Raw genomic sequence first — 17,879 nt, forward strand, 5'->3', positions numbered from 1 at the left:
ATTAAAATCACAATAACGCATTCCCCCGAGTGAGAATCGAACCCACAATCGTCTCGCATGCAGCCAGGCCTCGTGTGCCTTCAAAAAATCTCTCGGCTTTAAAATGATTCGTAAATACTAATATGTTTTAAGTTTAAGCATCTCATTTGTATAATAACTTACTTATATTATGCATATCATGGCACCAGTTATTTTAATGAAGCGACTCGCGTGACCGATAAGCAGAAATGCTAGTACATATAAACATTATGTAGAGGCATATATATTGGACTAGCGGCCCGCTGGTGGCTTCGCCCGCGTGAACTACGTTATTATTAATTTCTGTCTCCATGAGTAATTACGTCCTATGAGTGACTTCCATGTAAAATTTGAGACTCCTAGTATTTGTAGTAACGAAGTTTCATAGAAACTTTCGACCCCAAAAACAACCCTTTAGAGGTCGAATATTGCAAATTCCCGTCTTAGCGAGCGCCTACGTCCTATAAGTAACTCCTATGCAAAATTTGAGATTCCTAGCACTTGTAGTTTCAGAGATTTCGTGACGAGTGAGTTCGATTTTATATATATAGATAACTTCTTAAAGGTTAATTTTATTGTAAAAGATCCTATTGTTTCAAGCAAACTGTCTATATATACAATATTAACATGTATGTTTTTTTTTTCATATACTCATTTTTTCTATTTTCTTGATTAGAAAACCTAGTGTCAGACTCCATACTCCACTCTCCATATATTAAGATGTATTATGTCACTACAGTTCGTTTAAATAAACTAAAAAATATATATAAGACGTAGGCGCAGGGGCACAAACTGTGACTGTAAAACCGATTGATTGTGGGTTCGATACCTACTCGAGATGATAGATTTATTTAAATCTTTATTTACATTTTTTCGCTTGGATGTTGAGGCAAAGTGCCGCGTTCAGTTTCGCCAATCAATACGTAATCCCTCTAGAATTCGGCGGAAAGTAGGGAAGAGAGTGTCTTAACACTAGGTTTCCTCAGCTTGCCTCAAGCAAATATGCTTAATTAGAACACAAGTAATTGTGTCAACGGAGAAGTGATAAATTTCAATTTGATGCAATCTTCCAACCTCTAGACTGAGACAAGGTTAAAAAAATATTTGTACAGTTAAAGTGACATCGCTTCACTGTTTAGTGCTTTGTGAATAAAATCATACTTAAGTAACCGAAACTTCTTGTAGATATCTACCGCATTTGAGGAATAGGGAAGTCATTAGCCAAATTTCTTTTCCACTTTTTTCTCATTTGGAGACTTATTTAAAGAGCCCCAAACTTAAACAGCCAATTTTCGTTGTTAATAAGAAAAAATATACTCATATCCATCCATCCATCCATCAGCCTTTCAACGTCCACTGCTGGACATAGGCCTCCCCTAATTCTCGCCACTTCGTCCGGCCCTTTGAATCCAACTCATATAATTCATCGAAATATGTTTCTATAGCTAAACAAAAATTGAAAATTTATTTAAGTTAATCTATTACTTACAAGAAAAAAAACATACATAAATACGAAAAAATATAAAATCCTTTCTCTACAAATTGCCAGGCACATGAATGTTTACCATATCTCGATTGTTTACCATATATCTTGCCACTTACCACATACCAAGGCGCTGGTGATGTCATACTCTATTATCACTGTCGTAATTCTTCTTATCGCAGAGGTCAAGAACAGGACCTGAAGTGATTTGGACAAACACCTACGGATAATTATAACATCATTTAAAAACATTAAATGATCATAATTTCCTTTACGGTTATAGAAAGGTCAGGTTCAGAAAAGTGGTAGTTTATTTGTTTCTTTTGTCTTATTGTGTCTGATTTATATACCATTCTATAGCTACCGCCCAGTTCTTGTTGAGTAGCGGAACTTAACACCGTCCTTTGGCCTCGTTGCCAGAGCGAGGGAACGTTTACAGTCACTTGCTTGTGTCCTGCGCCGCGAATGACCTCAATATTTATTCTTCTGGGTAGAAAACAAGCCTAACTATCGATTGTACTGTCGAACACAGCAGTAATACTTTAGCCTCAGTTGGATTTTAATATACTTAATGTATTAACGGCTGGATGCGGCTGAAGATCGAGCTTAGTGGCGTGCCATTGGAGAGGCCTATGTCCAGCAGTGGACGAGGACAGGCTGACGATGATGATGATGATGATGATGATGATGATGATGATGATGAATGTATTGCCTGTATAATTAAACAGTAATGAAAATAAAAATAAAGTGAATGTTTCCTTTGTATTTCTTAAAACGCATGAGATGCGTGAAGTTGGAGTAAATAAATAAAACTATAATATATATATAAAACTATAATATAATATTATATAAAATATGACTATGTACGACTTTGTATATTTCTAGAAATCTTTTACAACCTACGTGCTTTATCATAATTAAAGGAGCTATAAAATAAACTCATGACTCTCTTATAAATAAATGTAAATGATTACTCGCTTATAAAGTTCAAAGAGGCATAATACAATGAAAAATACTTTATGTTTAGCTTTTGTATAATCCTTAAATTGGTTCGACAATAAATTTTATTTATTTTCGTTCTACATATATATACATATTATCTTATATATTATATGATCTATATATATAAAATCGAAAGGTCACTCACTCATCACGAAATCTCAGAAACTACACGTGCTAGGAATCTCAAATTTTGCATAGGAGTTACTTATAGGACGTAGGTGCTCGCTAAGACGGGAATTTGCAATATTCGATTTCTAAGGGATTGTTTTTGGGGTCGAAAGTTTGTATGAAACTTCGTTACTACAAATGCTAGGAGTCTCAAATTTTGATAGACGTCACTAGGACGTAGTCATGGAGACAGAAATTAATAATAACATAGTTCACGCGGGTGTAACCGCGAGCGGGCCGCTAGTTTAATATATATGTTTGTTATTATATATGCGTAATATGTTCCTTTCATGGTAATAAGAGTCCCGAGTTCAAATCCGGTGGATTCCTTATAATTAAATAAAATATTTTCTTAGCCCCTATTTGAATATTACAAAAGTGCGACAACGATTACTGCTATCTAATATGAATTCTTTAAAATGGGCGTAGAGTGTCCTAACACTAGTTTTTCTCTATAAAAATGCGTTTGCATAGAAGCAAAGAATAAATGATTGTAAGCATTTTTACTTAGTAAATCAGTAAAAATGTAGTAAAAAGAAATAGTATGTAATAAGAAATATGCTTCGTGTAGAATAGCACGTAGGCGCATTAGAGTTACTTAAATGACTAATAACCATTAGTTTATGAAGGTTCTATGACTTTTGTCTATGGATTCACAAAGGCATCGAATTATAATAATTTAAAAAGATACATTTTAAAATTGAAATCTGTGGGGCCATTATGTAGTTTATGTTTTTCATTTGCACTGGCCTTCACCTTGAAGTTCCGCTTGAGAGGCGCAGTTAGGCGGCTCGCTTTATATCCCAAAAGGCCATAACATGTTGCCAAATAATTCAGAATTAACTATCACATATAATTACTAGGGCAATAAAATTCTAAGCATTTAAATCAAACAAAATTATTTATTTTTTCATAGAGCAGTTGGGACATACATGTGTACTCGATTTATGGTATATTTTATTTTTGTATTTTGGATTTCCACTTGAGGACAGGCAAAGTAACTTCAAGACAATGCCTCAAGAAATTGGATTTGGATTTGGAAAGTGGGGAACGGAAGTATCTTAATAAGGAGGAGAATTTCTCACAACTAGGTTCCCTATGTTCCCTCTGCCCACTCTGCTGTATGCGGGAACAGTGTGAAGTTAAGAAATATATATTTTTCATTTTATCCACATTCGTTAGATACTCTCTATGTAATTTAAGACAGGTTGACGTCATTTAGCGAGAACGGACTTTAATTTTCAACCATCGTGTCTAATCTGATCTAAGTAGTTTATGAGTATGGCCTTATATGGAACTAGTTTTGTTATTTATTATTATTTGCCAATTTTGTATGATACCTATGTATGGTACCTAAAAATTAATATTGTACGGTACCTACATAAGTATTAATAAATATTATTTGCTTGATCTTTACATATTTGTGTGAAGAAATAATATCTTAACTTTTTCTATTATACTTTATACAGAAAGGTATTCATTTCTAAGTTCTCCTTTAGCTAAGCTTATATGATCAAGGATAATATGGAACGATAGGTTCTGCCATCGACAATAATGTCTCGAAATTAGCATAATATAATAGCATAATAGGGAACGGACAACGGAGTACTAGGTTTTTATCGCCTATTAGAAGAAATATGTGAACTCAAAAAAATATGTAAAGTATCGTTATATTTTCATTTTAAAATTACTTCTGTTATTATCAGTTTCTCCTTCTCAATGTCATTCTGGTAATTGCATAGCTATAAAATTCTGCAAAGCATTTCGTCGCTGATGTTTATAAAACTGGTTAGAAACATGCAAATATGTGTTGAAATATTTAAATACATATTTTTATTTTAAATTTAAATATTTTTAAGTTGGAATTAATCGACCCTGGCAAAAAAATTACATGAAATATTTTTTCTTTATATTAAAAAGAAATAAACTTGGAATCACACATCACCCTTACATGTTAAGTAAAATTAAAGATAAAAACATACCGTGAAATAAACATGATTTCTCATAAAAGTTACGTTGAAACCCATAGGACTGAACGTGATGAATTATGGGTTTCTATCTGCTAATATAACGTTTTTTTTTTACTTGGGCTATTGACATGCGTTGGGTTCCGTTATACAATACTCAATTTTTTATATTAGGGAAGTCGAGCAAAGAGTGGCTAGACCCAGCCCGAGCAAGCAAGAGTAGAATAGTAGAGTAGGTTCGAGTTCCGTAATGAACGCCCTGGCCCCTTCGACTTCTGAATCCTCTCAAGCAGCCATGTAATGCTTGCAATTACTTAGGGACAGAGTGACCAATCGCTGTCACTGTAAAAACCAGTAGGATTAACAGCATTAAAATCAAGAAAAAGACTAACTAGACACTACTCTCTCTATACCTTCGCTTCTATAAACGAAATAATACGCACCAAAGCTTTGAACTAAATCACTATTATGTTTTTATATTTTCTAACATATACCAGTATACAGTAACTTAAGACGTATAAAAGTAAACATTGCTATATATTGAAAGTGAGTTGATAAATAAAACAAGCGTCCCACATACACATGAACATGTACGATTAGTGTAAGACCTGACCACATTTGTTCCATCCGTAAAAGGACCACTAATCTAAAACACCGAGATAACTGAAAATAGTTTGAAAAACACTCTTAAGATTATCAGTGAAGGCACATTTTTGTACAGTGCATAGGTTCAAATCCAGAGGTTGGAATCCAAATAAGATACAAAAGGAATGTATTATAGCCATAGCGTAAGGCGGCTTAAGTTAAATGATTCATGTATATATAGTACAGCTTTTTGGATTTTTTGTAAGGAACAATATAATTTTGGAGGGTGATAAATTGTATTTATACAGTGGAGTTTCTGGTAGAGAATGCGGTAGTAAAACAAATAAAATTGAAATCAGTTCTTCAATACAAATAGACTTTTTGCAAGCTGTTTTGAATCGTCGAAAGAACAAGAACGACATTGCTTGACGGATTTGTGGAACCCAACGCCGTGTTTTAGTGAAAAAAAAGCTAGCTGTCTGTAAAGTTGGTTTATTGACGAATATTTTACGTGATAATTCATTAGAAGACATTGATGAAAAATTGCATACTTTTATAAAATTAATTGAACTATTATCACTGAAATATAATTATTTTGTAGAATAAACATTTATTGGCACTCGTTTATTAAAATATTTTTGTTACTTTAACTATACAATCCTATCTTTGTGGAGGTTTGAATAATATTCTAGTATTATTATTTATATATTCAATTCTAGGAACGAAATGTATTAAATAAGAATACTAAAGTAATATCAATTTATGTATGTTAATTTGTGATGTAAGTAGTAAACGACGAAATATGACATCATACTTGTTTTTACCTCAAGTTTTGAGCAAAAATTATCGTTATTACAATTGTTTTAATGGTGAATTTAAATTTTGCTTCATAGATAATAAAAAACTTATTTCTTGCTTAACTAAATTGAAAGGGCTAACAAAAATATTTTTTTTGCATATTTGCTATATCTATATTTACTTAAACTAACGTCAGGCATATTCTTCTTTGTTTTTATTTTATGGATCTTAGGCGTGTTACACCAGTGTATTTCGCCTAGTAGAACAGAGTAGACAATGATGATTGGTGGATGATTGGCTTAATTACAAGGAAAGTACTACCATTATATAAAAAAGCATAGCCATCTCATTGACAGAAGGATTTACATTATTGTATACTTTTATAGATAATTTTACGTTTGTTTTCAATATCTCTTGCTCTATCATTTTACTCGACCTCATAATGCCAATTAGCCAAAATTGGGTTACCAGCAATAAGTGCTTGTGAGGTTTCTTTGCTATAGTTGTAAACACCTATGGCCGATGTGGTTTTGCCAAATTTGATTTAATTAGCTGGTATTAGATGTTTATTGCTTAGTTTCTTTTAGACTTTGGAAATACTGACGAAAATAACTAAATTTGTTATTAATAGTTTCTCAAAGAAAATATTGAACAATTCGTTATCCACTTTTTTATTATGTGAAAGATATTTAGCACTATCAACACAAGATGCAAAATAAAAGTGTTGTTATAAGTAAATTCTTTTATTATTATGAAAAAAAAACTGAAATTAGTAATTTTTCATCACACCAATAAGAATAAATACAGCTCTAGTGATGCCAGCAACATTATTTAATGGTATGCATTATTTATTTGATTTGAACGTGCAACTAAGTTTATTGAAATATAATTAAGAAACATACTTTAGCTAGTTTTTCCTACTAAACATATATGTTTACATTTTCGTCCCTTGTTACGTCGCTCACTTTTATTATGTAAGGCGTCAACGTACTATAAGGTCTTATACAAATCAAGGTTGACATTGTGAAGTACCTTTTCTTCGAACTAAACAATTTTTACTTTTCTTCAAGTACTGAATGATGATTTCATTCCAGAAAATCCATTTTAATAAAAGTTATTTTCTTATAACACGAAAAATAGAATATAATTTCGTAAATATTATATTATCTTCTCTAGTCTTATAATAATTTTGAGTTCGAATATTAAACAATGTATGGTCGTCTTGTATTCCGCTACAGAAAACGCTATATCTCTAATAGGTAATGCAATCACATTTCAGTAAGTCTAGATTATGGTCGCGAGAATTGAGGAAGGTCTATGTCCACCAGTGGACCAAAGATGGCTGTTGATGATGATGAAGTCTAGATCATTTAGTCTTTAGAGTGTAATGCTTATAAACTTTCTTATCATCTAAAAAGATGCGTTGTAAAAACACCTCCTTCATATTTGGGGTAAGAGGATAGAATTTAGAGATAAGCTACTTTTTTTCTAGTTTCTGTCCATTTTTTGTCTCCGTGTTGCCTTGTCTTTGAATTTCGGGATACTATATATTTCGTCTTATTGCAAATCTTAAGACGTCTTCTATCAATCTATATGAATAGTTTAGTACAAAAGAATTTAAGAATACTTACTTTTACGCTCAGGTTTGCCAGTACATGTATTGTGTATTTCTTTTTATATCATAAGTTAAATTCACACGACCGCAAGTCGTATGATCTAATACTAGTGGCCTTGGCACGTATTAATTCGCCATGTTTTGCCTTTTTAGCTTCTTTGATAAAAACAAGTGAATGATTTAATGTTGAGGTATTTTATTAAGTTGGACATTATGGACCAGTTGTTAAGTTTTATTGCTAGTTGATAACACATTCGATACTTAAATTGCAGCTCTCTAAGAAAGTTTTGTAAATGCTATCAATATTAGAAAAATAATAATTAAAAAAATATTAGCTATATGCAATTTTTTTCTTACCAAATGAAACAATCTTAATGCTTGTGAATTAATTAAAAGTTATTTGTGTTCAATATATCATTATTCTAGTTTTAATATTTATCAAACTAAAGTTTAAAATATTTATTTACATAGACTTTTCCAATATAATTATTGATATTTACTAATCGGAAATCTTCCGAGTTCTGCTGGGAAAACAAACTCAACATTTCCTAGTTTCATTATTAGTTTGGTTTTGTCCATACAAATATATTTCTTTGCTAAAAATACTTAAGTTTGCATATATGTATTTACTTATTTGAACGTATTGATTTGTAAATCATTAAATATATTGGCAATGAAAAAAAATAATAATATTAATATTCTCGTAAGCGGTTTACCTTTGCGAAGCTATTAGTTTGATTGATTAAATACATATATACATATGTAAATCATGTCGTAATATAGTATTTTATATATCATCAATAAACAGACGTACTTAGTAAGTAATAAGTTTTATTAGTTTCACGCCATCAGGATAGGAAAAACGACCTAAAGTTATAAAACTCCGTTATTTTTTAACAGAACGGATAAGCGAAAAAAATAATTTCTTTGGGTGGGGATCGAACCCACAACTATCACGTTTATAGACATGACTATAGCGCTTCGATATATAATCTACTTTATAACATTTAGGTACTCTGTCAGAAAAGTCCTAACTCCGAAACGTTAGTGTCAAAATCATTTTCCTTGATCTAGAAGTTTAGACTTTCTACGTGACATTGGCAAAATAAACTGTCAATAGAATTTAGATTCCAATTCATTCTGTGCCAGATCATATTTCCGTTTTCCAATTTATGTTCATTTTATTATGAATATTCTATATAAGCAATGCAATGCCTAGCACTCAATTTAAGAAATATACTAAACAGTAATTCATGATTTCAATAACGAAAAAGTCCAACTTTGGAATATTACTAATATCATAAATGTTTATAAGGAAGGATTTAGATGAAACTTTACAGTACGAGTATAGCTCAAATACTCGTACATCAGATTAACACGTAGGCTACAATTTAGGTAACGATTTTAGGTAATATATCTATAATATAAAAATAAGTTTAAGCGGGCGAAGCCGGGGGTGGGTCGCCAGTATTAATAGATTTTTGCACACACATACGTACATACTAAATATAAATTACGTAATAAAGAAAAGCGTAGCTACCTGGCCGTGTTTACGGTGCGCCGGCGCTTCGACCTTGGCATCGATTCGTCAAGTTTTGATTTGTATGTGGCGAGTCCACTCGTATGTTCTAAACATCCGTTTATAATATATTTGAATAATTTTACTCTTTTTTTTGGGTCATGTCACTATTTATTGACTTTACTTAGAGAGAATTTAGTGTGCCATCACTATTTCCAGGTTTGCTTTGATATAGGAATAGTATGCAAATCATAATATAAGTTTTAAAATATACAATAAAATTATAACTCGCTGTCTGTACTTGAAGGATATACATATACACATAAGTGAAACTGTCAATGTAATAGAACACAAAATAATTATATTCTAATTTTTTTTGCTTTGTGTCTGTGCGTTTGTGCACGCTTAACCCAGAAACGGTTTAACCGATTTTTATACAATTTTCACTATTAGATTTTAGCAAATTTCCCTTAATTTTAAATATAGTCTTTTCATGGCATTAAAATGGATTTTAAATCAATAACTCATTCCATCCATATAGTCATATATATGTTCACCTGTTCATTCTGTGAAACAATGTATAGGTGTGTCACTTGTTGTGCCATTATTATTCTCAGTACAACAAATATATTACTTAACCGTATTGTAATAGATCGCAGGTCAAAGGCAATGTATACATTTTTTTTTTTAATATAGAAAATATTTTTTTTATTACCAACTTTTGCTAGTTTTTACATGCAAATGTTTTTACACACACTCGATTTAACTTTGGCCGCATGTGTTGTGGATTACATTAAAACAATTAACGGAACAAATTAAAAAGTTATTTCAATCAATAATTCCTAAGATTGGTGCGTTCAACCAAACAAACACTTTTCATATTTGTAATATTAGGAATTATCATCATTATTAGACTCATCAATGGCAAATTCAAATTGTCCCTAACTTTCCTTAGCATCTTTCTACTTGAAATCAGTAAATTTAAATTCTAAACTTATGCACTAAACGATGGTTCTGAGTACATTAGTTAATGTTTTTCTCAATGATTAATTAATGACATATGAATACTTTACAATTTTGACATATGAATTGCGGCTACTATGAGTATTTCGTGGTTATCCATTTACTAAGCTGGCCTTGTTTTTAACGCTCGTATAGTGTTACATAGAGATTGTTTCTTACTCAATACTAATATTCTAGTTAAGAGCCAATATATATCAATGACTGTTTTCCACCGTCTACGCCAGCGTGGTCTAATAACTTATAGTTGTGTATGACACATGACACATTCAGCTAAATATAAAATAGTCTATAGCCTACCTCAATAAATTGACTATCCAGCACAAATAGATTTTTTCTATTCGATACAGTAGTTCCTTAGATTTGACTAAACAAAGTTTATACTAATATTATAAGCTTTATAATATAGGTGGAGTAGAAATGTGTGTGACTTCACGATGGTTGTGAATACGAGTCCGGCTCAACGAAAAATATATATTTTAACTATAGAGACACTATATTCAAAGGACGTCGCGATAAAATTAATTGTAAACATTGCATGACTTCACCGCACGTGACATTTCTGTCTTGCTCATATAAAACGATTATTTTATGATACCTAGAAATCTTAGCATATACTAGTAATTTATCTTGTTAGTCTTGTGAATAAATGAAGTAATAAATTTTACAGTCAAAATATTCTTTAGAAGAGCAAATAAGTTATAAAAGTATACTTATAACAGTTTCTTTAGCTATTATATAATATTTTTCCTATGTCTAGTCCTTAATGGGCCAGTTCCGTTCGCGGTTGAGATGGAAGCCAGGCTTAAAGCGGGTTAGGGCGTGAAATAAAAATAATATAATCAACTAGATATAACATCATAGTGTATGTTAGCATTGATTATATACATTTTATGTTAGAATATTAATAAACCTGTGTTAAAAATAGCACCAAGCATTAGGTCATCATGCACTACACTCTTTGTGTACGTATTCGGACTTCATTACCAATGCTCGCTCGCTATTATATATAAAAGCACTGACGGCTATTTGTATGTATTTAACATGGCATTGTCAATTTGTATTTAACTGGCATGGCGGCTGTTGTGTCACCTTTATAACCACCCAGGAGTGAAAATTTAAATTGTATTATTATAAGTTATGAGTTAGCCCGCAACTTCGTTTGCATGGACTATGACGGAATGGTTTTTCCTATCCTTCTCGTTCCTCTAGGAATTTCTGGATATTCTGGAAACATGACGAATTTCAATTTTCTAGGCACATTAGATACATTTCTAGAGAACTTCTAAATCATTTGTCTACACCTTCTGTGTCTACGCCTGGGGCTAGGCGGACCACCTAAATATATTAGAATGAAAATGTGATTACTTCTAAAAAGGATAGCCTAAATGGCGTTGTATTCAGGAATTATATAACAAAGTTAGTGGACATAAGCTTGATAGCTTTATCAAGAAATTTATATATAACGAGATGTACCCCGCGTGCGTTGCTACGCCACCAAGTAAAATAAATTGGCAGGCTAAAATCGAAATGAAAAATCGAATCAAAATTGGTGCATAGTTTATTCTATAAAGTACATACAGACAAACATTTATTTTAATAGATAAAGATATACTTTAGACAGTTTTAAATCGTTATGGGTTGACGCTTAAAGGAACATTTACACATAGCTATGAATAACATAAGTATTACAGTGTCTATACTTCCGGCGCTGGGTTACATATTCTAACATGTATTTTCTCTAAATAACTCAATTCGCTTTTTCTTTCTGCCTTTATCGTTAAATGGGAAATTGCTTAAAAACAATAAATACACAATTCAAGTTATATTACCGGATGTAAAATTTTATGTACAATTTCGTAAACATATACAAATTTAAACAAAAATAAATATTTAAATGAGACAATATATTAAATTTGTCTAGACAACAGACATACTCGTTTTTCGTAAATACATATTTAAAATAGTAAATTATCGTGGTATTTTTTATGCTTTCATCTATATATATAAAATCGAAAGGTCTCACGAAATCTCAGAAACTACATGTGCTAGAGATCTGAAATTTTGCATAGGAGTTATTTATAGGACGTAGGTGCTCGCTAAGACGGGCATTTGTAATAGTCGACTTCTAAGGGGTTGTTTTTGGGGTCGAAATTTTGTACGAAACTTCGTTACTACAAATGCTAGGAGTCTCAAATTTTACATAGACGTCACTAGGACGTAGCCATGGAGACAGAAATTAATAATAACATAGTTCACGCAGGTGAAACTGCGAGCTAGTACTATATAAATATAGATACTTATTAAACGTATAAAAATTATGTAAGTAATAAATATTTTACTCACAAAAGTTCTTTAGAAAGTAATTAAGAAAGGATGACTAGATGTACACGTAACATGAAAGAGTCGATCGATTTATACCCAAAGCAATTATAGAGGCATCGTAACTACAGTCATTAAATGCTCTGTTGTAAACTTCAGAACACGCTTTCAAAGGCATAAATATTTTAAGGCTCATGTTTATATTATCCTCGTACCGATATTTTACAGTTCATAGCAGAGGGAACCCTGGAACTTAGTGTTAAAATACTTCGTTCCCATTAAGGCTATTCTTCGCTCGTTTGTTCTCCACTCTCCGCCGAATTTTGGAGGCGGAACGTGGCGGACGGCTTTTAAATAATACCTATATTTATTTTTGTTGAATGTATCCTTTACTTTCATGCTTAATTATTAGTGTGCATACTCAAAACAATCTTTACAAAAAATGCATGGATTGTTGATATGCTAAGAACTTTTAAATAATATTGCAAATATACATTTACATAATGTCGTTAAATATAGTAGAAGCAACTGGTTTTAGTTTGGTGAGCGCATCTCAAGGTCAATTTGCGGCTGTGACCAAACGTACGAAATTGAAAAGAACAATTTACTCGTTATTTTGCTGCCTTTTTTACGCATTTTCCTCCTAATTTACAGGTGTAACACTCATTGTAATATATTGCAACGTTACAGTGCGACGATTGTGGGTTCGATTCCTATTCGGTTGAATGAATTATTTTATTTATTCATTACTCTGTATTAAGAAATGACTCCCAGCATTGATCATCCAGCCAATGCGCAAGATCTCGTAAATTAGGGGAAAATTGGGGACTCCGTTCCCCCGTGACTTAACATTAGGTTCCCTCTACTTGTACCCTGTCATATATGGGATACAATTAGTCATGAAGCTGAAAATACGTTCTACTTTACTATCTTAGCCTAGTAAATATCTAATTTAAAAGTAAAACATAAAAGTAAGATTTGAACCTGCACTTCATGAAATACTTTATTCTCATGACTGTATCAAAGACTATTATTTATTCATGTATTTTATATAGTACTGGTTCCGTAAAAGAAAACTTGTTTTGAGCAAGTAAAAAAAATCATATGGATTATCGATGTTTTTGATTTTTAATATTTTAAGTTAATCGCTATCAGATAAACGGATTTATGTTAAAACTTCATTTACTTTATCATTAAGTAATGGAATAGATTAAATTAATTTATTAAATTAATTATTATAATATACCTAGGTATATATTGTTAAATATCGTATCGTAATTTACGTACTCACCTTATTATTTAATATTTATTCAATAATAAAACTTAATTAGAACGGAGTGTGCTAACACTAGCCAACATTTATACTTTTTGTCTCCTGAAAATGAGATTTTAATTCATAATATGCTATCAAATTCTTTATTCTAACTTTATCAACTCATTGCATGATAAATATTATTTAATATACATTTTTACATTATTACGTGACTTCATAAAAAAATGATTTTTATGATATCCATTTCAGAATGATTCTTCGATTAGTAAATATAAAGAAGGGAATGAAGAAACGCTAAAAACCAATGTCGCATGTATTTCAGGCATAAAAATAGCAGACTGAATTATCATTTAAGTCTCTAAATTATAATAATTTAAGTTACTAAATTATTTATATCTGTTTTTTTTGTTCTGTTTTAAAAAAAATCCCAATAATACCAAGATTAAGATTTATTACTTTTTAGGAGTCATTTCTATAACAACATAAGTGATTTGAGTTCGCCGCCGTTTTTCGTATAACAGAACGGAGAAATGAAAAAGTATGGTCAAGCTATATAACTTTCAAGTCGGCCAGGGTTTTTAAACAGGTTTCACAAAATGCGGGTTCAATTCTTGCTATGTTAAAACACAAGAATTTTCTTATGTTTTAACATAGCAAGGCATAAAATCGAAGCAAATCCAAATAATATTATATGTATATACCAACAAGTAATTTCAAAGATAGGTCGTTGCCCGTACCAGTCGCTACCGATTGCGTGTGTAAGGAACCACCTTACTGTTTATTCTCCAATGGATTAATGCAATGATGGGAGTTGGGACTTAATGATAGTTTTGTAAACTTTTATGAAATACTGAAAAGAAATGTATTGAACAAACACGATTATTGACAGTTTGTTGTGCTTTTGTTTTGTTATAGGTGACCTTTTTCGCAGCTTCACGCTGTAGAAGGTCATGGATCTTGTCTGTAGCAGGATAAGTATAGAAAACCTAGTGTTAAGACACTCCGTTTCTCAAATCGATGGGCGTGTCATAAAGATGTCTTAACGAAAGTAGGATGAATAAATTCCGTAGACGGGCGCATTTGTCGCAAAGCTTCTCCAAGTCGGAGAAAATAGGAGAAGGAATATGTTTATTTTAATGCGTAGTACATACAGATAGTAGAATCGCTTTGAAAAGCATTCAAATTTATAGCACAATGAACAAAAAACTACAACATTCAGACACATCAAAGAATATCAGAACACCGACTGGTCTCACAAAGTAAAATTTCTCGACAATTTTATTGTGCAAATACGATATTTAGAAAAAAAGCTTTAAATGGCTGACATCTCGAAAATGGTGAAACTTCCAACATTGCTATATGGGGTACACTAGTTGGAAATGATCTACTCTATCATCTGTATGAGTTTACCTATCGATATCAATCACCTGTATGTTTAAAACGGTTCAATGTCAGCTAAATGCTAACTGTCGCCTCTAGTGTGAACAAATAGTCTTTAGTGATGATTGATTTAGGTATAATTAAAACTGTTAAGCCACTACCAAGCCACATCTACTAAGTATTAAGTTATATAATTATACTAGCGGACGCGCGCAGCTTCGCTTGCGTATTTAAGGGTGAATTCTAATAACTCATGAAACATTTGTTCAATGAAATATTTTTAAGAGTCTAAATTTCAAATTTTACAAAAATCGGTGGCGATTTAAAGATTCTTCCATACAAACTTTCAACCCCTTATTTGCACCCTTAGTCATAAAACATGTGTTTAATTATATACGTTTTAAGAGTCTGAATTTCAAATTTTATAAAAATTGGTGACGATTTAAAAAAAACCTATACAAATTTTCAACTCCTTATTTGCACTCTTAGGGGGAGAATTCTAGAAAACGATGAAACACGTGTTCAATTAAATACTTTTAAAAATCTAAATTTCAAATTTTATAAAAATCGGTGCCGATTTAAATTTTTTTCCATATAAACTTTGAACCCCTACTTCACCCCATAGGGGTTAAATTTTTCAAAATCCCTTCTTAGTGGATGTCCAGATTACGAAAGTAAACTTTTGTTCAAATTTAACGTTTCTACCATCAGCGGTTACGGCTGTGCGTGCGTCTTACCTCAGTCAGTGAGGACAAGTCCTTTTATATATATAGATTATGTCGATAGTGAATTAAATAAAATGAAAAATCATACCATGAAATATTTATAACAAAGAAGCAAACAGAATGCATTTCGCATTATATTATTCAGACGTTCCGTGTTTACTTTCTACCTATGAGGATATTGGAGATTTTGCTTCTTTGGAAGCATAAACTATCATGAAGTCTAAATTACCAAAGATCGGGAAATAGAAATCAAAACAGAATATAGATATAATAATTTCCCTAAATGTAAATTGAACCTACACCATCGTTTCTACAGTCTAACACCGTCCACACACCACGGTGGCACCACTGCACCAATTTGGCAAAACAATTTCATTAAATTCTATTTATTAATCTTACATAAACCAAAACATAAGTGCATGAACCCATAAACTAGAAATAGATATTGTAGTATTATAGAAGTATTCTTGATATTTGGCAACATACGAGTATAGAACAATACACGCATTAGCGGATCACTGAACTTGGCAAGTATGCAACTTGCCAAGTGATTCAGATATGCACTTCACTTGACGACATATGCAAGAATAGATTTTGCTCGAATGCAATTCAAAACATGACCATTAAATATGTTATTTAGTACTGTTTTTGCTGTTTTGTTTTTTTTTTTGCTAAATTGAATTGGTGATGTTGAATAAGGTTTGTAAACACTGAGTCAGATTAGCTTTTAAGTCTCGCTTAAATTATACGTCAATAAAATAGTAGTAGTTTGGTTGTGCGGTTTCTTTCGTTCATTTTTATAGTAAAGTTCTAAAAAGATTTTTATGTTGTCTTTATGTCACTTGTGATTTTTTTTATTAAATACGAGCTAGTATAATTAATTTAATTAATTAATTATTTTAATTTACTAGCTATCCACGCGCGGCTTAGACATCTAGTGTGTTAGATAATAGGAGTTACAAAATCGGTCAATATCACATTAGAATTATAAATAATCCGTATTAATGAGTTTTGGCCCTTTTTTAATACATTCGACACCATTGTATCCAATAAAGTAATAAATTCATTGACAATAATTTAAACATATATTAAACAAATATTATTTCATTTTGTTACAGATGAACAAGAGAGAGTACAAAAGAAGACATTTGTTAATTGGATCAATTCGCACTTATCAAAGGTAAATAAATGATTAAACTTAAAAATAGATATACATGTTGTTTATTGATGTCATAGGTCAGCTACGATAAATTTATTTAAATAAATCTTATATAGAGGATATGAGTAATGTTAGGTATGTCAAGAGACTGTACTCTCTTTAAAATTTTCATATTGCTTCTTTGTGATGCACTCAAAGCTAAATGAAGGAATGAAAATGAAAATATTAAATATTTCATTTCCTCGAGTGGGAATCGAATCCACTACCACATTCACAATCACGACTGGTGGGGGTCAGTATTAGGTTGTTTTTTTATTTGAAAAATTAATTATGTAGTTACATATCAAAATAAGTTTTAGTACATTTTTTTGAAAATGGTGTATTTTATGTGTATGTATTATACAGCGCATACCTCCAATGCGGATCGACGACCTGATTTACGACTTACGAGACGGCACCAAGCTCTTAGCCCTACTTGAAGTATTGTCTGGTGAGAAATTGGTAAGTTATTTATTTTTTCTTTAGTATATATTTTAGTATTTATTTTATTTCTAGCTTTACGCTGTATCATACATATAGCACAGCAGAGAAAACCTAGTATCTAAATATGTCGTTCTCGACTCACTGTTTGAATTTCGAGACATTGATTGTTAGCTCAATGGCCTTGAACTTGTTACCAGAGCGAAGATATGAAGATATTTTGTTGACATTAGTGGGAATCGAATCAACTACCCTGGCGTTTACATAATATAAATAATATTCATATGGATATAACATAAACAATATCTCACAATATAAAACATAGCAATACAAACTTGAACCCCGTTCGTTTTATCAGAACACTT

The 17,879-nt window shown here is 31.4% G+C and overlaps 1 protein-coding gene across 6 annotated transcripts in view; it reads left to right on the forward strand.

Moving 5' to 3' along the window:
- Nucleotides 1-17,879, forward strand: part of Msp300 (Muscle-specific protein 300 kDa) — a 136,533-nt gene that overhangs the window by 20,673 nt on the left and 97,981 nt on the right. For all 6 annotated transcript variants that reach the window (XM_085203521.1, XM_085203520.1, XM_085203523.1 and 3 more), the window contains exons 2-3: nucleotides 16,994-17,055; nucleotides 17,440-17,535. In XM_085203521.1, the coding sequence (XP_085059647.1) occupies nucleotides 16,994-17,055; nucleotides 17,440-17,535 (158 nt within the window). The remainder of the gene's footprint in view (nucleotides 1-16,993; nucleotides 17,056-17,439; nucleotides 17,536-17,879) is intronic.

The sequence above is a fragment of the Heliconius melpomene genome, chromosome 19 (genome assembly GCF_056956725.1).
Source record: "Heliconius melpomene rosina isolate 202511_hmr_F chromosome 19, ASM5695672v1, whole genome shotgun sequence".
Lineage (NCBI taxonomy): Eukaryota > Metazoa > Arthropoda > Insecta > Lepidoptera > Nymphalidae > Heliconius > Heliconius melpomene.